The 20,636-nt window shown below is 47.1% G+C and overlaps 1 protein-coding gene and 1 long non-coding RNA gene across 5 annotated transcripts in view; one reads left to right on the top strand and one right to left on the bottom strand.

Annotated features, from left to right (window-relative positions):
• The window catches only part of LOC135283671 (uncharacterized), a 125,647-nt gene that overhangs the window by 50,133 nt on the left and 54,878 nt on the right, over window positions 1–20,636 (top strand). The window lies entirely within an intron of this gene.
• Window positions 654–20,387, bottom strand: WSCD1 (WSC domain containing 1). 4 transcript variants are annotated; one of them, XM_064394711.1, is made up of 10 exons: window positions 19,610–20,387; window positions 19,287–19,331; window positions 12,708–13,399; window positions 9,910–10,024; window positions 9,259–9,443; window positions 6,580–6,701; window positions 4,456–4,621; window positions 3,799–3,963; window positions 2,924–3,124; window positions 654–1,898 (listed from the first exon to the last, which is right to left on the bottom strand). In XM_064394711.1, the coding sequence occupies exons 3-10, from the start codon at window positions 13,132–13,134 to the stop codon at window positions 1,546–1,548; spliced, it is 1,734 nt and encodes a 577-aa protein (XP_064250781.1). In that variant the 5' UTR covers window positions 13,135–13,399; window positions 19,287–19,331; window positions 19,610–20,387; the 3' UTR covers window positions 654–1,545. The 4 variants fall into 4 exon arrangements, with proteins under 4 accessions (XP_064250781.1, XP_064250778.1, XP_064250780.1 ...); XM_064394708.1 differs by lacking the exon at window positions 19,287–19,331; XM_064394710.1 differs by lacking the exon at window positions 19,287–19,331 and having other exon boundaries at window positions 19,551–20,387.

Raw genomic sequence — 20,636 nt, forward strand, 5'->3', positions numbered from 1 at the left:
CTTTGTGGGATGTGACCACATCCATCGACAGCAACTGCTACCCAAATGAAACTTGGAAGACCGTAATTTCCAAAATAATCAGTTCTTTACTAAGTCAGAGTGGAGATGGTGATAGTCCTGTTCTGTAGCATCCTTATTTTTCTGCTTTATGGGAAAGTTTCCGTACCTGGGTGTTTCTGTCTGTGGTGTTTGGTACTGGCACAGCATTATTTGGGTTTTCTCCTTGGTGTGCAGGTGTGTGTGAGCTGTGTTCCTGTGAGGGGCTGTGTGGTGTCCCAGGAAGGGCTGTGCCACCCTGCACAGGCACCTCAGGGTCTCACCACTTGTCTTTATCTGGGCTTGCAGCACCCAAACTGAGTTGCGTTTTTGAGCTGTACCCCTTGCATAAACAAAAAGAATTTCTGTTTTCCTTGTGAACCAGCTCAGTCCACTGCAATCCCTCACACCTTTGTGGCCCTTGAGACCTTTACTGCCAAGGAAGGCAATGAGTATTAGGGATGGGAATGTGACAACCCCACAAGCCCCATACCAGGCAGGTGGCACAGAGATGAGACACATGTGGGGTGTAAACAGGGAGAGATTTGGGTTGAAGGGTACTCATGTCCTGTATTGTTTTTAAGGTACCAGTGATACACAGGCAGAGGAAGTTCAGCTCCCTTTATATAAACTTGTTTTATTAAAATTAGTATTTTCACTCAAATTTTTAAGAAATCCTTTACTTCACGTGAACAGAAGCATCTTGCAGCAGGGCAGCCCCTTTGGCCACTGGGATTAACCACCTCCAAGCTGCCCAGTGGCCCAGGATCATGGGGCCAGATGCCCTGCCAGCCCTGGGTGCCCCTGTTCTCTCCCCACTGCACACAGGCCCCCTGCAGGGTCAAACACACCCAAGGTGACTGCAGGAGTTAAAAATCAAACCTGCATGGCTGCTGGAGGGGGCTCCAGAGGGCAGCTCTAAGTAGCTGTGGTTTTCCAGGTTGGACTGCCTTGGAATTCCTCCACATGTTCAGGGATGAGGTAGGAGGTGTGATCCTACCCCTGCTGGGGCCAGAAAGACTGGGGTTCACCTCCTTTGCCCCTATTCTCCAGGTCTTCCCAGCTGACCATTTCTAGAACCAAGAGCTGTGGTGACATTTGGCCCTGGTGTCCCCCCAGACCCACCATGACTCTCCAGATGAAGAGATGGAGGTGCAGAAACCTGTGTCAAGCCCCTAGCACAGGTGGCACTCCCTTCTCTGCCACCCCTCTGGGGTCTCCTCCATGCCCCTGGAGACAGGTTTGGCGCTGTTGGGGCTGACAAAACCCAGCATTCCCAAGTGCTGCACTTCTCAGCAGCCTCCACAAATATCTTTGCCATAACTACTAAAGAGATCTGGTCTTCTTTTTTTTCTTTTTTTTTCTTTTTTTTTCTTTTTTTTCTTTTTTTTTTCTTTTCTTCTTGTTTGTTTGTGGTTTTTTTTTTTTTTGTGTGTTTTTTTTTTTTTTTTTTTTAAGGAAAAAAAACAACAACTTCCTTTTTAACCACAGCAGTGTGATACCAGCCTATCATCTTGGCACATACTCTCTGGGCAGCCCTGAGAAGTTTCTTCCCCTTAGGGCTTCATCCACTGTCAGGATGTATCTGTTGATAAGATCTTTCATTTCCTGGGTGAATGGCTCAAAATTCTTTTGCTTAGCACCAGACCGCTTGAAATTCCCGTCCCTGTTGTTCTCCACACAGAGCAGCCGGTCCTCTGTCACTGTCACGTTCAGAAACTCCACCATCTCCTTCAGCTTGGGGATGAGGCTCTGCTTCAGGTCCTCATAATGGACAACGAGCAGGCGCTTCCCATACTTCAGCCACTCCAGGACATGGGAGGCCCACCAGGAGGCATAGCTGTTCACAAAATCCGGCCACTCTGGATGACCAGGAAACCAGAAAATGAGACACTGTTAGCCATGCTGCATTTCAGTAATTTTCCTTTGCTTTAGACATTAATGATACCTTGATCTCTATTTGCTCTCTGATAATTTAATTTCCTGAAGTCAAGACAGTCCTAGTGAAAGCTTTTGGGCTGGACAAAGAGCATTTGTGGCTGAAATGTAACAATTTGCAGTTTGCAGTATGGGAAAGCCATCCCCAGCAGACTTTTGCTTTTTTTCTGAGGGCTATTTTGTCAGTTTTTGATGAATAGGTCTTGAGTTGTGACTGATGAAAGGTGATACATCAGCTTGGGAAAGAAATGTGCTGTGACACTGGACACTTTTCCCCCCAGCCCTCTGCCAAGCCACAGCTGTAATGCCTAAAATATGTACAAGGAGAAATGGAAGCCAAATGGTTTTTCTGCTGCAGAGTCTGAATGCAGCAGTGTATGCAGTGGGGAAATTGCAGTCAGCAGCCAGTTGCCAGTCAAACACGTGAAGTGTGGCAGGCAGGTTCTGAAGCCTTTTCATGTGTTCAGGGGACACTGAATTTCAGGTCCACTTATTGCTGTTAGCCTTATTTTTCTGCAATGAAGTAGCACCTGTGCAATGCTGTAAAATATCCATCATGAAATGTCACGCTCCATTGGATCCTCCAGATCTTAAGTTAGTTTTCTCATGGTTATTACATGCTGTAGGGGCAAATTTTCTTCACCTCAGCCTAGCAAATGGGCTGTGCAGAGGAGCCTTGTACATGGCCATGTTTTCTATGCCCAGCAGTGCAGTGATGCTCCTGTGGCAATGCTGCTGCTCTCCCCTCCCCTCTGGGGTGGACATACAGCAAGACCACAACTGCTCCCACTGTGCAGGTATCAGAGGTTTTAGGATTGATCTCAGCTGTGGCAGGACTAAAGTCCCACTGAATTTGCTAGCAGCACCCACTCAGGTCCTAGTGTGTCCCCCGTTCCCAGCACACTGAGGAGATGGGTTTCAAACCAGCCTGTGCTGGGGTAATGCTCACCTTTGCTCTTCCAGTTGCGGTCAGTGGCATAGCCCAGGTGCCCAGCGTATTTTCTGTTGAACTCTGCCATCAGTGATTTGTACGGGTTCCTTATCAACAGGATCGCCGAGTCAAACATTTCAATCTCTGTCTTGCCACTTTCATGTGTCTTCACACAGATGGTCCTTCTACTTCTCCAGTGGTCTTTTTCTCCTTTAAAACCTGTTTTACAAGACAGGATTGTTGGCTTTTTTGCCTGAGTATATGTCTGTGCCTTTTCCCACTAAATCATTCCCTACAGTGGTGTAAAGCTTGTGTGACAGTACCAATCAGCTGACCCATGGCTGGAGCCCCAGCCACCACACTGGGCACGTGCTGGCAGCCAGGCTATCCCTCTGCTGGGGAAGGCATCCTCAGCCCCACACTGCAATGAAGCAACTTTTCACAGGGCCAGTGCTTGGTGCTTGCTGAACCTCTGCCGCCTCAGGATACCTCTCTCCCGGAGTAATTAGTAATGTTTGAAAATTTAACCTACATGTTTGCTGAAGGGTCTTGCCCACGGTGTTTAGGTAACTGCTCTTTTGGAGCAGCCTGTCAGGTGGGAGCAGCACATGTGTGTGTGCACGGGGCAGCAGTGCAGGCAGTGTGCCCGTTCGCAAATGGAGAGCCTGGCTGCTGTCTGTAAGGGCAGCTGCCTGTCAGAGCAGCGTGCTGCTGGAGCTGTCCCTGCTGCCATCTGCACTGTGGGAGGCTGCTCGGGCCAGGCGTGTTTCAATTGTACCAAACGTGCTGACATCAACAGCCATTGCTGGCTCGAGCAGAAGGATGACAGGGCAATAAGTAAAGCTGTGTGCTTTTGGAGGGCTGCCTGTGTTCCATCTCCTGGGCCCCGATACCTTTGTTGTAGAGGGCTCCATCAAAGTAATAACTTCCTGTGTAGTATCCTGTGGCGTGCTCTATCAGATGGCGTGCCCACGTATTCCCAGCCCCAGGAAAGCTCGACAAAGCAACAAACACTTTGGATTTGGTGGTTAAGAATTTCCTGTCCGTGCAGCGGGTGTCTGTGAGGAGAGAAGATACTTCATTTTTAGTATTGTGGCTTTTTAATAATTCCACAGACAGCTCTTGATTACAGTTTATTCCTTCTTCCTTCTCTCTCTTAGTAGTATAGCATATCAATTTGGTCTGGTTGTGAGTCAGCTACTTCCTAAAATTAATTCAGCTGTATGAGGCCAAAGAGATTTTCCTCAAAGAGGTTTCTGCTGGTTTTGTGTAAGACAATGCTTTTTTGATAAAGCTGCAACAAACCATTCTACTTGCCAGCAAGTTGTTTTAAAAGGTGTTGCGTAATGAGAGAATGGAAAGATGCATCTTCACGAGCATGATTGCAAGAGGGGAATTTAGAGAAAGACTGTTTCCTAAATTGCTGCCCGTATGGCGATACCCACTACTGTGGCTCAGACTGCTGCAAACGAGATCACTTTTACCCACTGCAGAAGGGGCACGGGGACTGTTTGCAGCAGCGGTGGCCCTGGCAGAGTGCAGCTTGGTACCTTGCACAGGTGTCTGATAGACCAGGCAGTACTCTCCCCCAGCAGCGCTGCTGTCGTTGCGGCTCCTGCTGCAGTGCCGCCCGTCCATGCCCTCGCGCAGCGGGAAGCGCCTGGTGGGGTACCCACAGTAGCACTCCTGCCCTCGGATCACTGCCAACGGGAACTCCTGCAAAAGGGGAAAATGGATCAGAGCGCACATGCCATGGCATCAGCAGCCTGCAGGGAATGCTGCTGCCATGCAAAGAAAATAAATCTTCACAACGCCAAGATAAAGATTCACTGTCAAGATCAAAGCATTGTCATTCTAAAGCTCACGCTACTTTCCTGTTACTGTCTTCGTGTTTGTAAAGTTTGAAATTCACCTTGCTTCTAGATAGGAAGCCCACTAAGGTGTGCAATCATGAGGAAGTTAGTGTTGTTTGCAAGGAGTAAATTCCTAAGGAAAATTCTTGTCTGTAAGAAGTGTTTTTTAATGGATTTGATGCAGAGTAAGTCAGGTTTTGGTGTACCAATATTACCAAGGCTGCAAAGCTGTGTAGTGGTGGGGTACTGAACCCCAGCTGCTGGCCTAATAATGGTAAAAATTAAAACAAGTTTGAGGGAAATGTGCTAAATATTTGCTGAAGAAATTAGCAGTTGCCTACTGGCCCTAAAATTCAGATTTTCTACTGTTTACCAGAAAGATCTGGGTTGCCTTAGAGTCCCCCGTGGGCTCTCTTGGTGGCACAGGGCTGCGTGGGCGGGCTGAAGGAAGTTCAGGGAGTATTTGAGTGCAGAACGTTCCAGTCCATCTATTCCATGTCAACACTTTTTGCCTTTTAAAAGTCTTTTGGAGACTGGGAGCATGTGACAGGACTGCTGAGCAGCTTATCTCTTGCTTTTCCCATGCATTCATCCTCTGATAAGGAGTCGAATGCAACTCATGTGCTGTGTGTGCCCAACAGCCAACATTTACTTAGCGAATGAGATATGACATTGTCAAAAACTATTTACAGATTTGATCCAAGGGCAAAACAGTTCTGTGTTTGCCTGCAAACAGAATTTTTTCCTTTAAAATGAAGCAGTGTTTCTGAGTTTGAGAAATTAGTAAGTATCCCTGCCCTCAAACACAGCCTAGAATAAGAGTGTTCCTTGTACCTCATGCCAAGTGGCCTCTGCAAGTGATGAATTTTTCTGGAAGGCTGGAGGTTCTGTGAGGCAACAGAATAACTGCTCCTCTGTCCTCCTGCATCTCCAGAAGGTGGTCATGCAGGGTGCCAGTGGTGCAGTATCTGTCCCCAGGGCAGGCTGACCCTCACCTGCACAACCTTCCCACGGCTTGGGCAGCACATGAGTGAGGAAGGAGAAAATCTGGAGTGGGTTTTGCATGAGAAATCTCAAAATTTTTCTAATATCCAATCGAAACCTCCCCTGCTGCAACTTGAGGCTATTTGCCTATTCTGTGGGAGAGGAGATTGCAGTCAGGCCATGGGTCCTGTTCAAAGCACTGTAATCAGCCAGCTAATAGTTTAATCAATTTTGTGATGTTGCAAAAAGTAATTGAATGTTGAGTTCAGTGCATGAGGCTGAATGTGGCTGCAGGCAAAATCTGACCATTTAGTGAACCCCATGTAGAGACACCCAGCCCCATTAGAGTGGGGAGGAAGGGAAGGGAACCAACAGCCACTAAGTCAGAGGCTGCTCTGGTGCTCTGTGTATGGCTCCCTGAGTGGAGCCGGCTCCCTTGGAGGGCACTGGAGCCCCGTTTGGGATGCTGCCAGCCCACATCCACCCTCTGGCTGCATGTCTCCCCCTGAGCTGCAGTGAGGGCAGATGTGGCTCAGGGCTTGATTGGAATGTGACACGGAAACGGTATCGATTTCCTCTTGGTCGATACTCATTACTTAGAGCAGCTCGCCTGTGTATCATGTCTTGTGGCACCACTCTGATGACTTTCCCTCCCGCCATCCCCACTCCAGCAGTTGGACCAGATGCATCACTGGGTATTTACTCTGATGAGTTTTGTCCTTTAGAAACTCATTTGCAAATTCAAAGCTCTAAGGCACTAATCTCTGTCCTCCCCTCAGCAGATTAGAATTTAAAATAACAATAAAAGAAAGGATGTGAAATGAGAACTGTTCTTACTTTCTTGGAGCAAAATTCAGAGCACATCTCCACCGTCAAATTGGGCTGTATCAAAGAGGCTGGAAAGGTGTCTGTTAAATTTTCTGGAGCTCTAAAACATCCTCGATAGATAACATTCCTCCCTGCGGGGATATGAAATAGGTTTCTCTTAAGAAAACGACGTCCGTAGTATCCCGCCTCTTTCACAAAGAATAATATTAGTTCAGAAGCCAAAAATAATAAAATAAATTTTATATTACAAAGGCTGCAGAAATAAGAGAAACTGTAATGTATGCTACAAAAATGTGTTGCAAATTGTGTGGTATTGAAAGGAGCACATGCCTTTATCTTTGTACTAACCACGGGAAGCAGCGCTCGCTGCAGCACCGAGTTTGAGGGAAATTCCACCAGTGGAGGGCATTGCTATTGTTTGCAGGTCCCAGTTTCCTCTGAAGACCTGCTTTCCCCACAATGAGTTAAAAGCCCTAATAAAAATCTACAAAGCTTCTGCATCAGAATGACTCCTGAAAACCCCGCCATCAGACCCACCGTCCTCTTCAGCTGCCCTCTGCTCCTACGCCTTTTTGGGCCAAGGGAGTAGGCTGCAGCCCTTCAGACTCTAACCCTGGCTTTTGTCAGCTGCTCAGGGAGATCAGCTTCCTCTGTGTCTTCAGCACCAGCCTCTGATTTCACCTGCTTCTGTAGAAACACCACAGAGCCTGGCACTATTGCTCCCTTAAATGGTATTGCCAGAACTGATGTGGGAAGTGAGTTGAATGACAGGAGAGACGTGGTGCAGTTACAAAAAAAAAATTTGGTTCTGCATGAATTTCTTGGCAGAAAAGCCCAGACTCTCTAGCAAGAGCCTAGACCAATCTAAGGAGAAGCTGCTTAAATTTTGTTCCTGTAACTATTCAGATCATTTACTAGAAGCAGAGCTGGATCTCTGGGATGACTCAGGTGATGTGAAAATAAAATAACTCCACCCAAGCTGAAAGAAACAGTAGTCTACTTAGGACCAGGTCCCTTTGAGCATGGCACCAAAGAATAAAAGGAGTGTTGGGACTTCTCAGGATGTTCTTGAAAGGTCTTATACTAAATCTCACACTGATATAATTCCTGAAACAAAATGTTTGCAAACATGTTTAGAGTTTTCTCAGCAGTCAGGAAGAAAGCTTGACCTGCTTACACCAGCATCAGGAGGGAGCAGGATGTATCTGTGGATTACACCAGAAACAGCTGGGTCTGTGTGGTCTGCCCACTTTTTGGGGGGAAGGACACCCTGAGGCATGCCACCTGAGGACTCTGCCACATCCACCCTGGCTGCCACAGCTGCACACTCTGGGCTTCCTTACCATGACATGGGGGAACCATGTCCCTCAGGAGTCTGGGGAACCACAGTGGGGAGAGGAGAGAGAGCAAACCTGTCTGGGAAGGTTTAAGTGGAGATGCCACTGAATCTGCTCCATGTAAAAGACTTATGTGAGGTCTGTGCTCTACAGTACACAGCGTAAATCACGGGGGCCTTTACAGTCTCAGAGTTACTTTCTAACATACTTATTCGTTGTGATTAATACTTCTGTTGGCCCCTCAGCTGGTTTGTGTCAGGGGGATTCTTCAAACAGACAACTATCAGGTATTACTAAGGGCAAGAAAATTACAACTCTAGCTTCAGGCTAGACTAATTTGAGGAGTAATTCATTAATACTTAAAAAAAATTAAATGCTGTCTTTTCCTGAGGAATATGTATACATATTTCATACTGGGGGTTTAAACAGCAATGCATGTCCTGGGAAACCTGCCAACATGCCTGTCAGCCTGACAGTAGCAATTTAGGTCTGTGTACCTTTGATATATAATTTATATGTAGCTGGTTGGATTATTGTACAAACCTTGACTTGTCTTTAAGAAGAAATGAAGGACCATCAATACTGGCACAACCTAAGGTCTTGGTGTTTCTTCTCAGCAAATAACATCCATAAGATCTTGTGAGCTTGCCAATTGCAAAGAGTGATCAACAGTTTAGATCTCTTATGTGCTTTGTGCTTGCCTAAAGGTTTATCCATAGAGTCCCCCATGGCAGCTAACTGAACGATGGGGTAACGATGGACTATCTAAAGATGGAACAAAATTCCCAACTCCTGCTGGAACAGAACTCCATGGAAAAGCAAAACTCTGGTCTCATTTCTATCAGAAAAGGGATTGATACGGCTCTTTCTGGCCTCCATTTATTCCTCGCAGTCACAGATTACTCATTTTGGTTAGGATCATCTGAGCATAGGGTGGCCTTGATCTGAGTCCTTTTCTGCCCTCCTGTTACAGGGCACCTCTTCCAAGGCTATTTCTTAAATACACGTGGGTTTATACCCCTTCAGTAGGTACCAGAGGGAGTGTTTTTTTCAGCTGAAATTGCGCTCCTGTTGCAGTCACTCTGCACTGCGTTGAGTTTCCTCCCTGGTGACAGGAACCTCAGCCCCGAGGCAGCGTGCCAGGCACATGTCCCTGCTCTGGGGTGGTGAGCAGCACTGCTATTCTGGGGAGGACCCAGGGACCAGACCAGCAGCAAATGGACATTGTGCCCTTCAGGCACCTTTGTCCTTTGCTGCTTCAAACTCTGGTGGCAAACAGAGCGAGACAAGCATAAGGGACAGCCCCGGTGCTCTGCCTGTGGCCTCGTGTGCCCGGTCACACCCCACTTACGTGTCCTGGCTGCTGCCCGCAGCTGCTCCAGGCTGTAGACCGAGAGCCGGTGCAGCCCCCCGCACACGGAGCCCCTCTGCCCCCTGCACTCGCTGTTGCACTCCTGGGGCTGGGCGGCCGCGGCCGGCAGCGAGTTCCCGCAGTAGCACTCTGCTCCGGAGGCCAGGCCCGCGTAGCTGTAAGCCCTGCAAGCAGAAATGCAGCACTGTCAGACAGGCCCATCTGCTGCCCAGCTTGTACCTGAGATAGGGATGAGCCGGTCCCCATGTCCCCGTGCTCCTGCTGCCTTGCTCTGGAGCTGAGTCCATCCTGGAGACAGCATGGCCTCCTCAGCAGGGGCAGCCCCTCAACAAGACATGGGCTAGAGACCAATGTCTATCAAAAGATAGATATCTTACAAAGACTATTTAACCTAACAGTCATTTTTGTCCAGGACAATAGAGAATATAATGTAATAGCCATGGTGCCATAGAGAATACACAGCAGTGCATCAGTCTGCTTCAAGCAGAGCTATGCTGTGCCTGAAGGTATGAGATAATCACTGTTTTCATAGATGCTGTATGTTTAACATAGGAATGCTCTTCCCATTTCAAATTCAGTTCCACTTATTGTCAAAAAAGAGAAAAATTGCAGTGAAAAAACACCACTCACCTCTCAGCACAAGCTTCCTGACAGTGAGCTACTGTCATTTTTCTTAAGTCATAAAAGACAGCTCCCTTCAGAGTCCTCTCCCTCGAATCATGAGTGAAGCAGCCCATGTAGGTGCCTGTGTGCATGCAAGACCAGGGTTAGGCAATGTACCTGGCACAGAAGGGAAAAATCCGTCCCAGGCTTATCCAGTGCCTCACGCTGCAAGCAGGGCTGCGTTTGGTCAAGTCCCAACCTGTCTGGGGTCCCACCCCTGTCCCGTGGAAATGGGAAAAAAGGAAACGAGACTTTCCCTTCCACGCCCATTGCATACCCAGAGTCCACAACCCACCAGGACTGCAGCTCCTGCACGCAGCTGCTGTCTGCTCAACTCCCTCCTCTGGGTGACAAAACACGGCACTTCTCTAAAGTACAGGAGAATGGAGCCTTCAAATGCTAAAAACTTCCAGAAATCCTGTTGGATTTCTCCCAAGTGTTCTTTAAAATCTCTAGTTGATAATGAGATGGTGCAAGAGAAATATTAAGAAAATCAATTTTCTTTGGATATAGAGAGTTACATTAAAGCTGTAATGGAAAGATAAATTCACTTTTAACTAGGCAGCACAATGTAGCCATCACACTGAGCTATCTCCTCTCTGGTGCAAAGGAATCTCTTCAAATATGTCTTGCTTTACTTAGCATAGGAAAGATAAATGTTTCTCTTAGACTGCATTCAGTGCTCAGCCTAATTTTTGTTGTCGTGAACAAAATACTCTAAAAATCCAGCCCATTTTTTAATATACAATTGGAACGATGATGTGGAGTCCCACTATTATACAGCAATTGTATGTCTGTAAGTACATTTTATCATCAAAATATGAAGGAAAAAAGGAAATTTTATTTTAGAAATAACAACACTGAGATGATAACACAGGGAAATTAAATAATGTAATCACACATTAAATAATGTGGATAGGAAAAATTAAAATAAAAAACATTATATTAACTAATCCACAAGAAAAAGTAAGTTTGAGTTGCTCCATCAGGGATTTTTGAGCCAGGAATAATAACTCAAACATTTAAATATCACAAACACAACAGTAGATTCAAAGACCTGCACAAAGTAATTTGCCAATGTGTAATTAGAAAATTCACAAGCTGTGAGTACCCACCCCCAGCACACCATTAACGAGGTGAGAGTCACGCACTTGCAACAAAGATGCTCCACATTTTACTGGAGACTTTGGGTAGTTTGGCTCAAACCTGTAGCAGCAGAAAACTGAGGATGTGGGGCCAAAGAGCCTGGGGGGTGCTGGGCAGGCCAGCCACCGTGTGCTCTCCTCCCCGTGTACCTCCCAAGCCACCACCAGCCTGGCAGCAGCTTCTCATTCACATCCTGCCATGACTGAGTTACAGAGATGCCACAGTCTCAGAGCAGCATGTCAGCCACACAGTCCCTGTCACCTCTGCATCCTGCTCAACAGCAGAACCAGGCATGGGGAACTGGAAAACTCCATCCACTGGGAGCAATCAGAATAGAAAACTCTCACAGTTGTACTAACAGTATTTCTCAGTGTCTCTGTCAGGAAAATTGTGGTCCCTATCCTGAGCCACTTGCAATGTTAGCAGGTGAGATAGCCTGACCTGGAGAAAAAAGGACTTGGATTTTCTCACCAAAGGCCAGGTGCTCCTGGGTGGAGACAGAGCGAGGCAAAGTGATCTGGGATGTTCACAACAGGCTGGGGACATGTTATCGTTTGTGGCTTGGGTTAAGGGTGCTTGGCTAGCAGCCCCTGGGGCAGAGCTGTACTGCCTGGGAGCCACAGCCTTTGAGGGTGACACCCATGAGGGGTGCACAGCCCAGCCTCCATGGCCACACAACGCTGCTCTACTAAGCAGGAGCCACAGGGCATCACTGAAACATCATTAAGCATTATAAGCACAGACGAGTTCATTAGGTCTTGAAAGGGATCCATAATGAAATAACAAGCCTCTAAGTTTACTAGAAATGAATTGGAGAAGATAACATGCTCTACGTAGGTAGTTAAGTTTTAATTAATTACCTTCAAAGGCATTCCAATGCTTGTTAACAATATTGTTATTAATAATGTTCTTTCATGTTCAATCAGATATTCAAATGATGTGTATTTGAATCTACAGTTCAATATGGTGAGATGTACAAATAAATAGTTCTTCTGGCCCCTCTCATCAGTAGCTAGAACCTCAGCAAGGCCCTGGCTGAGCAGTTCTCAGTCTCTCCTCTGCCACCAAAATCTGCCACCAGCAGGGTGTTCTGAAGCATCTGTGGAGCAGCTCCACCTTGGAGCTTCAGGTAGCTCCAGCAGTTCAGTTTGCCTGACTCACACTGTATGACTCATCTCCCACCACTATCACCTTCTCATTCCCATTTCTGACAATTCCCTCAGTAAGTAGCACGATGTGCACCCATTTTGTGGGATTTTGTGCCTTTTTGTTTAGGCAAATTTATTCAACAAACTAAAACACAGTTCTGAAATGTGGTGTCTAGTCATCCAGATCCCATTCCTGTTTTATTATCAGTGAAACATCTCTAAGAGCAACAAGTTCTTCTAAAAGGCAAAGCATCAAAGATTACAGCTCATACTTTGCTGCTGCAGTGAGGGCACAGCAGTCACCCAGCATGGATCCTTTCTACTTTGTCCTGGGCATATGCTAAGAACTGTTTTGAAAGTGGTGATGAGCAAGGAGGAAGGCAGAGCTGCTGGTGCTCGCCTGCGTCAGCTTGGGATCAGCAAAGTGCAGCCCATGCGTGTGCCAGAAAACGGGCAGGGTCCGTACCTTACCTTTGTGCTCAGCAGTGCGCTTCGTTGCTTTAAATCCTGCTGTCTGCAGGGGCTCCTGGTCGCTGCTGAGCCTGTGGAACCACCTTCTCCTCAGCTGCCTGAGCTCCGAGTTGCGGGAGGTGAGCCAGTGCGGGCCATGCTGCTGGTGCAGGGCCGGCTCCTGCAGCGCATCCATGCCCACCAGCAGCCTGGGGCCGGGCCGGGGGCTCTGCAGGCTCCTGGGCTCGGTGACCCCCACCCTGCTCACCTCCTCGGGCACCGGCAGGGCCTGGTTACTGGGGGTCCCACGCGAACCTTGCTGGAGAACCAAGCGGGTCCGCTGCAGTAGCAAGAGGCTGCCAGCCATCAGGTAAGCTGCTGTGAGGAAGAAGAGCAGAAACTGGATCCGACGGAGAAACTTCTGTAGCCTGAAGAAAGCTTTGGCCATGCCCTTACTGAAACTGGCCCTTCACGCTTCCCAACAGGCCTCCAAATCTTCGCCTGGCCAGACACTCATTCCTCCCATAAGTTCAGCCCATCACTTCGGTGCCTGCTCCTGATGAAAAGCTTCTCCCAGCTGGCTGCAGCAGAGACCAGGCTGGTGTGGCACTGCTGCCAGCCTCAGGCGCCCAGCTGGCCCAGGGGCTCCGTGGGCTCCTGGGCTGATGCCTTCATCGTGCCCTGCCGAGCTGCCGAACAGCCGATGCTGAAACCTGAAAGACCAAGGGGTGTAAGGCTGGTTCACATCCAGATTGAAAACATCCACCATCAGGGTGACTTTCCCCCACCCACCCTTTTTGGCTTTATCTGAGCATTTCTCCATCTGTTGTTTATAATTATGCACGTTAAGAACTATAGTCAAATGAGAACGATTGATTGAGCTCAAGCGAGTTTCAGATCTTCAGACTTTTTCGTTTCTTTCTTTTAACTTGGAATGCACAAGAAATACCTTAATGATGAGGTTATTTCTCTTGGGATGTTTGGAAAATAAGTTCTTTATTTTCTTTTATCAATAGCCAACATCTCCATCCTTTGTCACTGGATGAACAGGCATCTTTTTAGGGAGGTATTACCAAATTCCTCCCTTTCAGCTAAACAGTAGCTCAGCTACAAATGAAGATCAGAAAGAAACAGAAGTGTGGGTGTGTGGGAGGAAAAAAGAAATTGCATCAACTCACAATAGATAAGATAATAATTATTAATCTCTGTGCAGCACAAAGAAGTTGGGCTTTATGTTGGAAGGATATTTGGAGGTTCTGTGTGTGTTGCTTTAACAGAAACCAGAGATCCCACTATATTTTTTTTTTAGTGAATTCATATTGCCAGGTGTTGATGTGGGAATGTGTGTGGAGAAAAACTAGTGAATGTTTGAAAAAAATTTCAGCTCAAGTTCAGCAGATCTCTCTTGACTGTTGCTGAGCTTTGTAGCTTTAGTTGTGCTGATGTGTACCACGATGGGATTGTCTGGGCAAGAAAAGCTCCTTTGTACTCTGGGGAACCTTTAACCTCCCGTGGAAAATAAAAGCTGGCATCTCCACATAAATTCCTGTTTTCCCAGTCTATCCTTTCTCTGTGGAGCCAGGCAAGTGTTGAGAAAAGATGCAGTGTTTTCCAGAAAAGAAAATATTATGACTTTTGCTTAGCTTGCAGTTGGGGCACACTCCTGAAATCCACAGTCCTGGCGACGAACATCTGCTCACTGTTTCTTGTTTCAGTTGTTGATTTAAAGTTTTGTCGATGCTCATTTATGCTGCTTTATTAAAGAAATGTTACCAATTTAGTCTTCACCAATTCTCCTTTTCATTTGGTTATGCAAATTCTTTCTGTCTTAGATAGCAACCAAACCAAAGATCCAAAACTTCAAGGACAAAATTAAATTAAGGCTCAGTTAAATCTTTTGTCAGTTCAGCCTGAATTCCTTCTGTGTGACCTTTTATACTTAATTCCTAAATGGGGCTGTCACAAGCCAGGAGTCTCTGTCTTTAATCTTACAATTCAGGTGATCTTAAAGACCTGATTTATGTACTTTTATTACTGGTATTTTTTTTTAAGTACAAGTATGCTGATTTTAATTGTAGAGGACTGAGTAATATCCAGAAGTATTCAATGTGCTGATTGCTACTCTTTCTCCAAGGGCTGGTGAGCACAAGCAGGTGCAAAGCACTGCCAGGCTGCAGCATCTTCAGTGAATTCTGACTGCTCTCTCTGCAGCAGAAGTTACACACCTCCCTTCGGATCAGCTCCAAAGCCAAAGAAAATGCATTGATTTACACCAGCTAAAGAGCTGACCCTTAGAGTTAAATCTCTGATCAATGTTGTGAGTGCTCAAGAATTGCAGTAAAAGGGTCAGATGTACTGAGACAAATGAATGGAAAATTAGCCATAATTAGATCCTGCAGGATGTTACTGCACTAATTCATCCGAAGAAATACTGTCTATGAGCACAGGTGGGATTTCATTCACTAGTTGTTCCTGCCATGGGGCCACCGTAAACTTGAGCTGTTCCCAGTGGAGGCTGTGTGAGCTGAAAGCAAGCATTGTGCAGGCATCAGCCAGCTGAGGTTCAGGCTGGGGGTGCCTGTGCTCCGTGCAGAACCTCGAGGTGAGGCTGGCTCAGCAGGGCAGGTGCCCGTGTGGCTCAGCTCTCCACACTGCCCCAGGCAGCCCTGCCCAGGGAAGCTACAGCAAACCCTCAGTGTGAGATTGCAATGGCTGCAGTCACACACCCGTGCAAAAGGTTTAAGATTTCCCCCCGCAGCAGAAAGATAAGACTAGATAAATATATCAGATTTTCAGTCATTTCCGCCCATCTGTAATTCAGGATTTCACAGCTCTTTTGGTTTATTCACCGAGAGAGATGCTTCAGGCCCAAGTTCTCAGATGAGTCCTTGTTGCTGGTGTTGGAGAGGCCATGCTGGGACAGCTGGAGCTCCCTGGCTGGAGAAGGGCTATCAAGACCATGCATGTTATGCTTGAAACTGCATCATGGGCCAAATTCAGTCCCTTTTAACACCACTTGTGTGGCTGGTCAGTGGATTTTGATAGAGTTTCTCCGTGCTTGCAGTGATGTAAAATGGAACACCTGGAGGCCACATCAATGCCAGGGTGAGAGGATCTGGCATTTGCCTGGGCAGCACGTGGCAACGCCTCCTGGAACCAAGAGAGACCAGTCTGGCCAAGGCCTGCCCAAACAGCACCTGGGCAGGGCAAAATGTTCTGCCTCCCCATGAACACGACGGAAAGCTTTCTGTGCATCAGCAGAACTGGGGAAAACACCCAAGGTATTGGACCTAAATTAACTGTGCAGCAGACTCTGCAACCAAACATCAAGAAATATTTGGCAATGCTCCTGGTGCTATGCCAAGTTTGTTTATGTATTTGTCTGTTTAGTGAGGAGAAGCTGCTTCGGAGTCTCAAAGGGGTAACTTTGCCCTTGCCCAGTGGCTGAAAAAGTTTAAATGGTACAAGGCAATTTTGCTGCATTCAACATGATGTGTACGAATTACCTCCAGATGCACTCACCCTTAGAGCAGTTGCCATGACAGTACATTCTAGTAAAACCCAACCAAATAAATAAGCAGACTCTCCGCCCACAACCACTGCTGCAAATGTGCAACTCAAAAATTAAATGTTGCTTTTTAGTGGGGAAATAGCAAAGTGCTGCTGAAATAAAAACTGTCATTTGATTTATCCATAAACTGCATATTGCAATATCATCAAAGTATGCCTAAAAGAGCTGAAGTGCATCACTTCTGATGATGATATTTAAAAGGAAAGACTAAGGAGGAAATAACTAGTATCTGTAATAGAAAATGCGGCATTTGTCTTTTTCATGCATATTTCACCTAAAATGAATGAAGCTAAATGGAAGAAAACAAGTCTTCTATCCTTATTTATCAGCTCTCACAGCCAAAGGGGGCTTAGGACCATAAGAATTGGAAGTTGTTAGTAAAATCATAAAATTATTATTGAAAGGACAATGATGGGTAATTGATGGGCAGTGAGAACTGTTAAATTGCAGAGGAGACCTCTAGGTGAAGAGGGCAATGAAAGGATTAACACTGCACTGAAAAAAGGGCAACAATTAGCACTGGAAATTATCAGCTTTGGAAATGGTGAGTGGAAGCACAGATCTACAGGGTGCTGGGACTTCAGCAGGGAAAGGATCTCTTGCCACCAAAACAGTTGCTATAAGGAAAAGCAGATCAGTACCTTGCTTCCGAAATGAACTCGCAAAATGTGACAGAGGATATCACACTAGGCAGCTGCATTAATGTATTTACAGAGAGAAATAAAAGAAACATGATAAAGTTCTCAGCAATTCTACTCTCCTAGCTGAAGGAGCATTTACAGAATTTTTAAGGGAAGACTGAATATTTTCAGTGATGCCATGAATGCTGGTAAAGCTGAAGACACTGAAAAACAGCCCCAGACTCGCAGGTGAAGGGCTGCTTAACTGGGGACTGTCCCTTGATGTGTGCTCAGTGCAGAAGCTCAGGTCAGTGCTGCTCTGACAGCTGCAGGTCATCAAGAGTTGGTCCTTGTCTAAAGACTAGCAGGATTTTGCAAGTTCAGAGTTGTTGGCAAGGAAGCAAGATGATGTTTCCTGTTGTAAACTGAAGGGAATTGGACTCATGATTACTATTTTTAGAAAAATCCATCCCTCTTCCATGTCTCTCCTTTCTTTTGTCAGCTTTCTTTGAAGACAAATGCAGTCAGGCCTCAGCTGAAGGATTCTGTCTCGCAGCCTTTTCCTTGGATATACACTGCCATTTTCTCAGTGTTTTGGGAAGTCAAGACAAATATCAAATTGTGTGAATGCACACAGGAAGTAAAACTCTTACAAAGCCACAGATTTGATGTTGGGACCCTGTCAACTATTTGCAGTTCCCTTTATTCCAATCATTCCGAGAAACTTCAAGCACTTCTTACAACTTACAAAGTTTTCCTTGCTAGAGGATGTGTCTGTGCTGACCCCACACCTCTCCCAGCAAGGGAGGTCTGCCAACAAGCTGGAAATTAGGTAGAAGCACGCAAATTTCTCCACATGATGTGGTGACAAGTCTTGCAGCTTGAGAGGGCTCTCCAGTGAGTTTGCCATTGCTTGCTACATGTGGGCTTGCTACAAGATGTAATCAGATTGCAAAATTATCTTTGATGGTGAGATTGTGTTAAAACCTTTAAATAACACTGAACTGTGATAAATAAGAAAAAATCTTTATGTGGAGCTAGCAGAAAGATGAAGCAAAACTCTATAGTCCATTTACCCAAATCAAGCTGAAAGTAACACAAATTTAAAATATATATTATACTCTGTTTATTCAATAGAGGAGGCATTTTACAGAGACAGATAATTCAGCTTTGGAAGGGAAAGGCAATGCCACAGAGCAGAGCTGCAGCCTGAGGCTGGAGAAGTTGGCACTAACTTGTGCAAATCCTGTCCCAGTGGCTCTTTCACCAGATATTTGGCTTTTTAAGACCAATTTTTTAGCATACATAGGTATAAATCCAGACAATAATGTTGAGCCTGAGGTGAGGGATGCAGAGAAGCCTGTGGGAGGCAGATGGTCCTGCAAGGCTTATTGTGAGAGTGCTGACTTGGAAAGTGCTCAGGGACAGCTTGAGCAGAGATCACACCATGGTATTTCTCCATTAATCCCACACTTTTTACCTAGCTCAAGTCATAATGCAGTAATCAGCAGGACTAATTCCATGCCAGAATGGAAGAGATGCATGCAGACACATGCATACCCACATTCCAGGTGTACATGTGCATCCACATCCATGTGTGTGCACCCTGTAAACAGTGATGTGTGCTCCAGAGGTAATATACAGTCTGCTGTCACCATTCTCTGATAAACGGAAAGCTTTCAGCAAACTATTACTGCATCTCAAAAGTATTTAATTAGCAATAATTCATGCATGATGTACTTTCTTAGGTATTAAGAGATCAACCACCCAGCAAATGATGCTCTATCTGCAGTTTCCAAAAGCTCCTATGTGGTCTGTGGCTGAAGTTTTGCACAAGAATGTCGTAACAAGTGTACCATATATTTACGTTTGCTTTAGCCCACAGGATCTACAGATGAGATCTTTCCCTGTGTGCAAGAAAATCTACTAGAATTAAAATAACACACAGCTCTGTAACTTAATCGTAGGTGTTGTAGAAGTATCTTTAATAAACCCTTCAATATCTGAATTCTGCAACATTCACCTACTAAACATTGACAGAGTCTATTTATTCAGCAGTGATACTCCAGAAACTGATGGGAGAAGCTGAGCATTCCAGCCTGCCTCACTAGGCTGTGACACACACACACTTGCAGTATCCATTGCTGACTTTTCAAGTATAATGTTCCATGGATGCTTGGGGAAGGGCATCTCGAGAGCAACCTGCAGTCTTTGTAAATAATGCCGCTCAACCCCTTTACTTAGATGCTGTGGATTAATTTAGTAAAGCAAATGGTCATTGAGACTGCAATGAATGCTGATACCTCAGTCTCGAAAAAGTTGTCTGGTTATTGCTCGTGCCCAGGCCAGCTGGCACCCAGCTCGCAGAGGCAGATACCGAACGTGTAAGAAAAAGAGGAAAAACCTGACCTTTCTTTTGTGGCTGAGGAGCCCCTGGGGTAGCCAGGCAAAGTCCTGTACAATCCAGTGAAACGTTACAAAAGGCCGTAATGCATATCCGAAAAGCTGATCAACCCTGCTCCCTCTGCCCTTCCCTGCTAATGCTGCCGCTGCCTCCGCTGGCAGCGCGCAGAGCGGTGATCGCGGAACGCGCGGAGCCGTGCGGGCTCTGCGGCTCCGCTGCCCCCGCGCCCCGCTCCGCGCTCACCGCTCCCCGCTCCGCTCACCGCTCACCGCTCCGCGCTCCAAGCCCCGCTCCCCTCACCGCTCACCGCGCCCCGCTCACTGCTCACCGCGGCCGCCGCGTCCCTCCGGGGCTCCTGCGGCTCTCGGGGCTCCTGCGGCTCTCGGGGCACCCTGCGGCTCAGCGGGCCGGGGCGCCGGGGTGCTGCGCCCTGCGGGGGCCGGCCGGAGGGAGCCGCTCCATGGCCTCCTGCGCCACCAGGCAGGATGGGAGCAGCGTCCGCGCCGCGCTGCCAAAATCCTCAGGCACAGCCAGAGCGCTCGTGTTTCATAACGCTGCCCTGCCCGGGGAAGCAGCCTCTCCTCTAAGGCAGCTTCACGGCAGAGCTCTGCAGCCTTCTGCAGCTGCCGACGTTTCCAGACCTACCCATTCCCCCTGCCTGGGTGTTTGTCCAAACGCACGGATGGCTGCATCGGCAGAGAGCTGAGTGGCAGCAGCAGCAGCGAGAAGCCCTAATGCGATCAGCTGAACGGATGCTCCGTGTTTGTTCCTCGTGCCTCTTCCCGCTAGGGGCACATCCCTTCAGAGCTGCCCCTCTGGAGACCCGGACCCCTTCCCAACAGGTCCAGGCGGTCCCGGGAAAGCGAGCCCCTGACGTCCTCCCAGCACCAGCTTGGAGATTTCAGGCAGAAAATTGTTATTCTGGGCACAGGTGGCTGGAAATAAATTATTTATAAATGTGAGAGCTGAAAGGCAGTTGCTGGTGTCCTCAGGATTGCCTGCACTGCCACCTTCCCTGCAGGTTCCAGCTCCGTCCTGCTGCTGCTTCACATGGAGATTGAGGAACTGATAATTATTCTGAAAGCACATGCATTTAAATGGGGGCTGGCTGCACCCCTGCCTAGGGCTTTGAAATACCCTATGGTGTACACATATTTAATGAAACCTGTGAAGGGAGTCAAAACAGAATGTGGTTATGGGACCAACCCTTGGTTCTTCTCTGTCCAGAGTGTGGATCAGAAACATCAGACCCAACACCTGCCTGGCTTTCTTGATGTGGGAGGAAAGAGGGAGTTGGGATGCCACGTGGGGACTGATCCTGTTTCCTCTCAGTATGCTGCACATTGCTTCATGCT

The sequence above is a fragment of the Passer domesticus genome, chromosome 19, assembly GCF_036417665.1.
Source record: "Passer domesticus isolate bPasDom1 chromosome 19, bPasDom1.hap1, whole genome shotgun sequence".
Classification (NCBI taxonomy): domain Eukaryota; kingdom Metazoa; phylum Chordata; class Aves; order Passeriformes; family Passeridae; genus Passer; species Passer domesticus.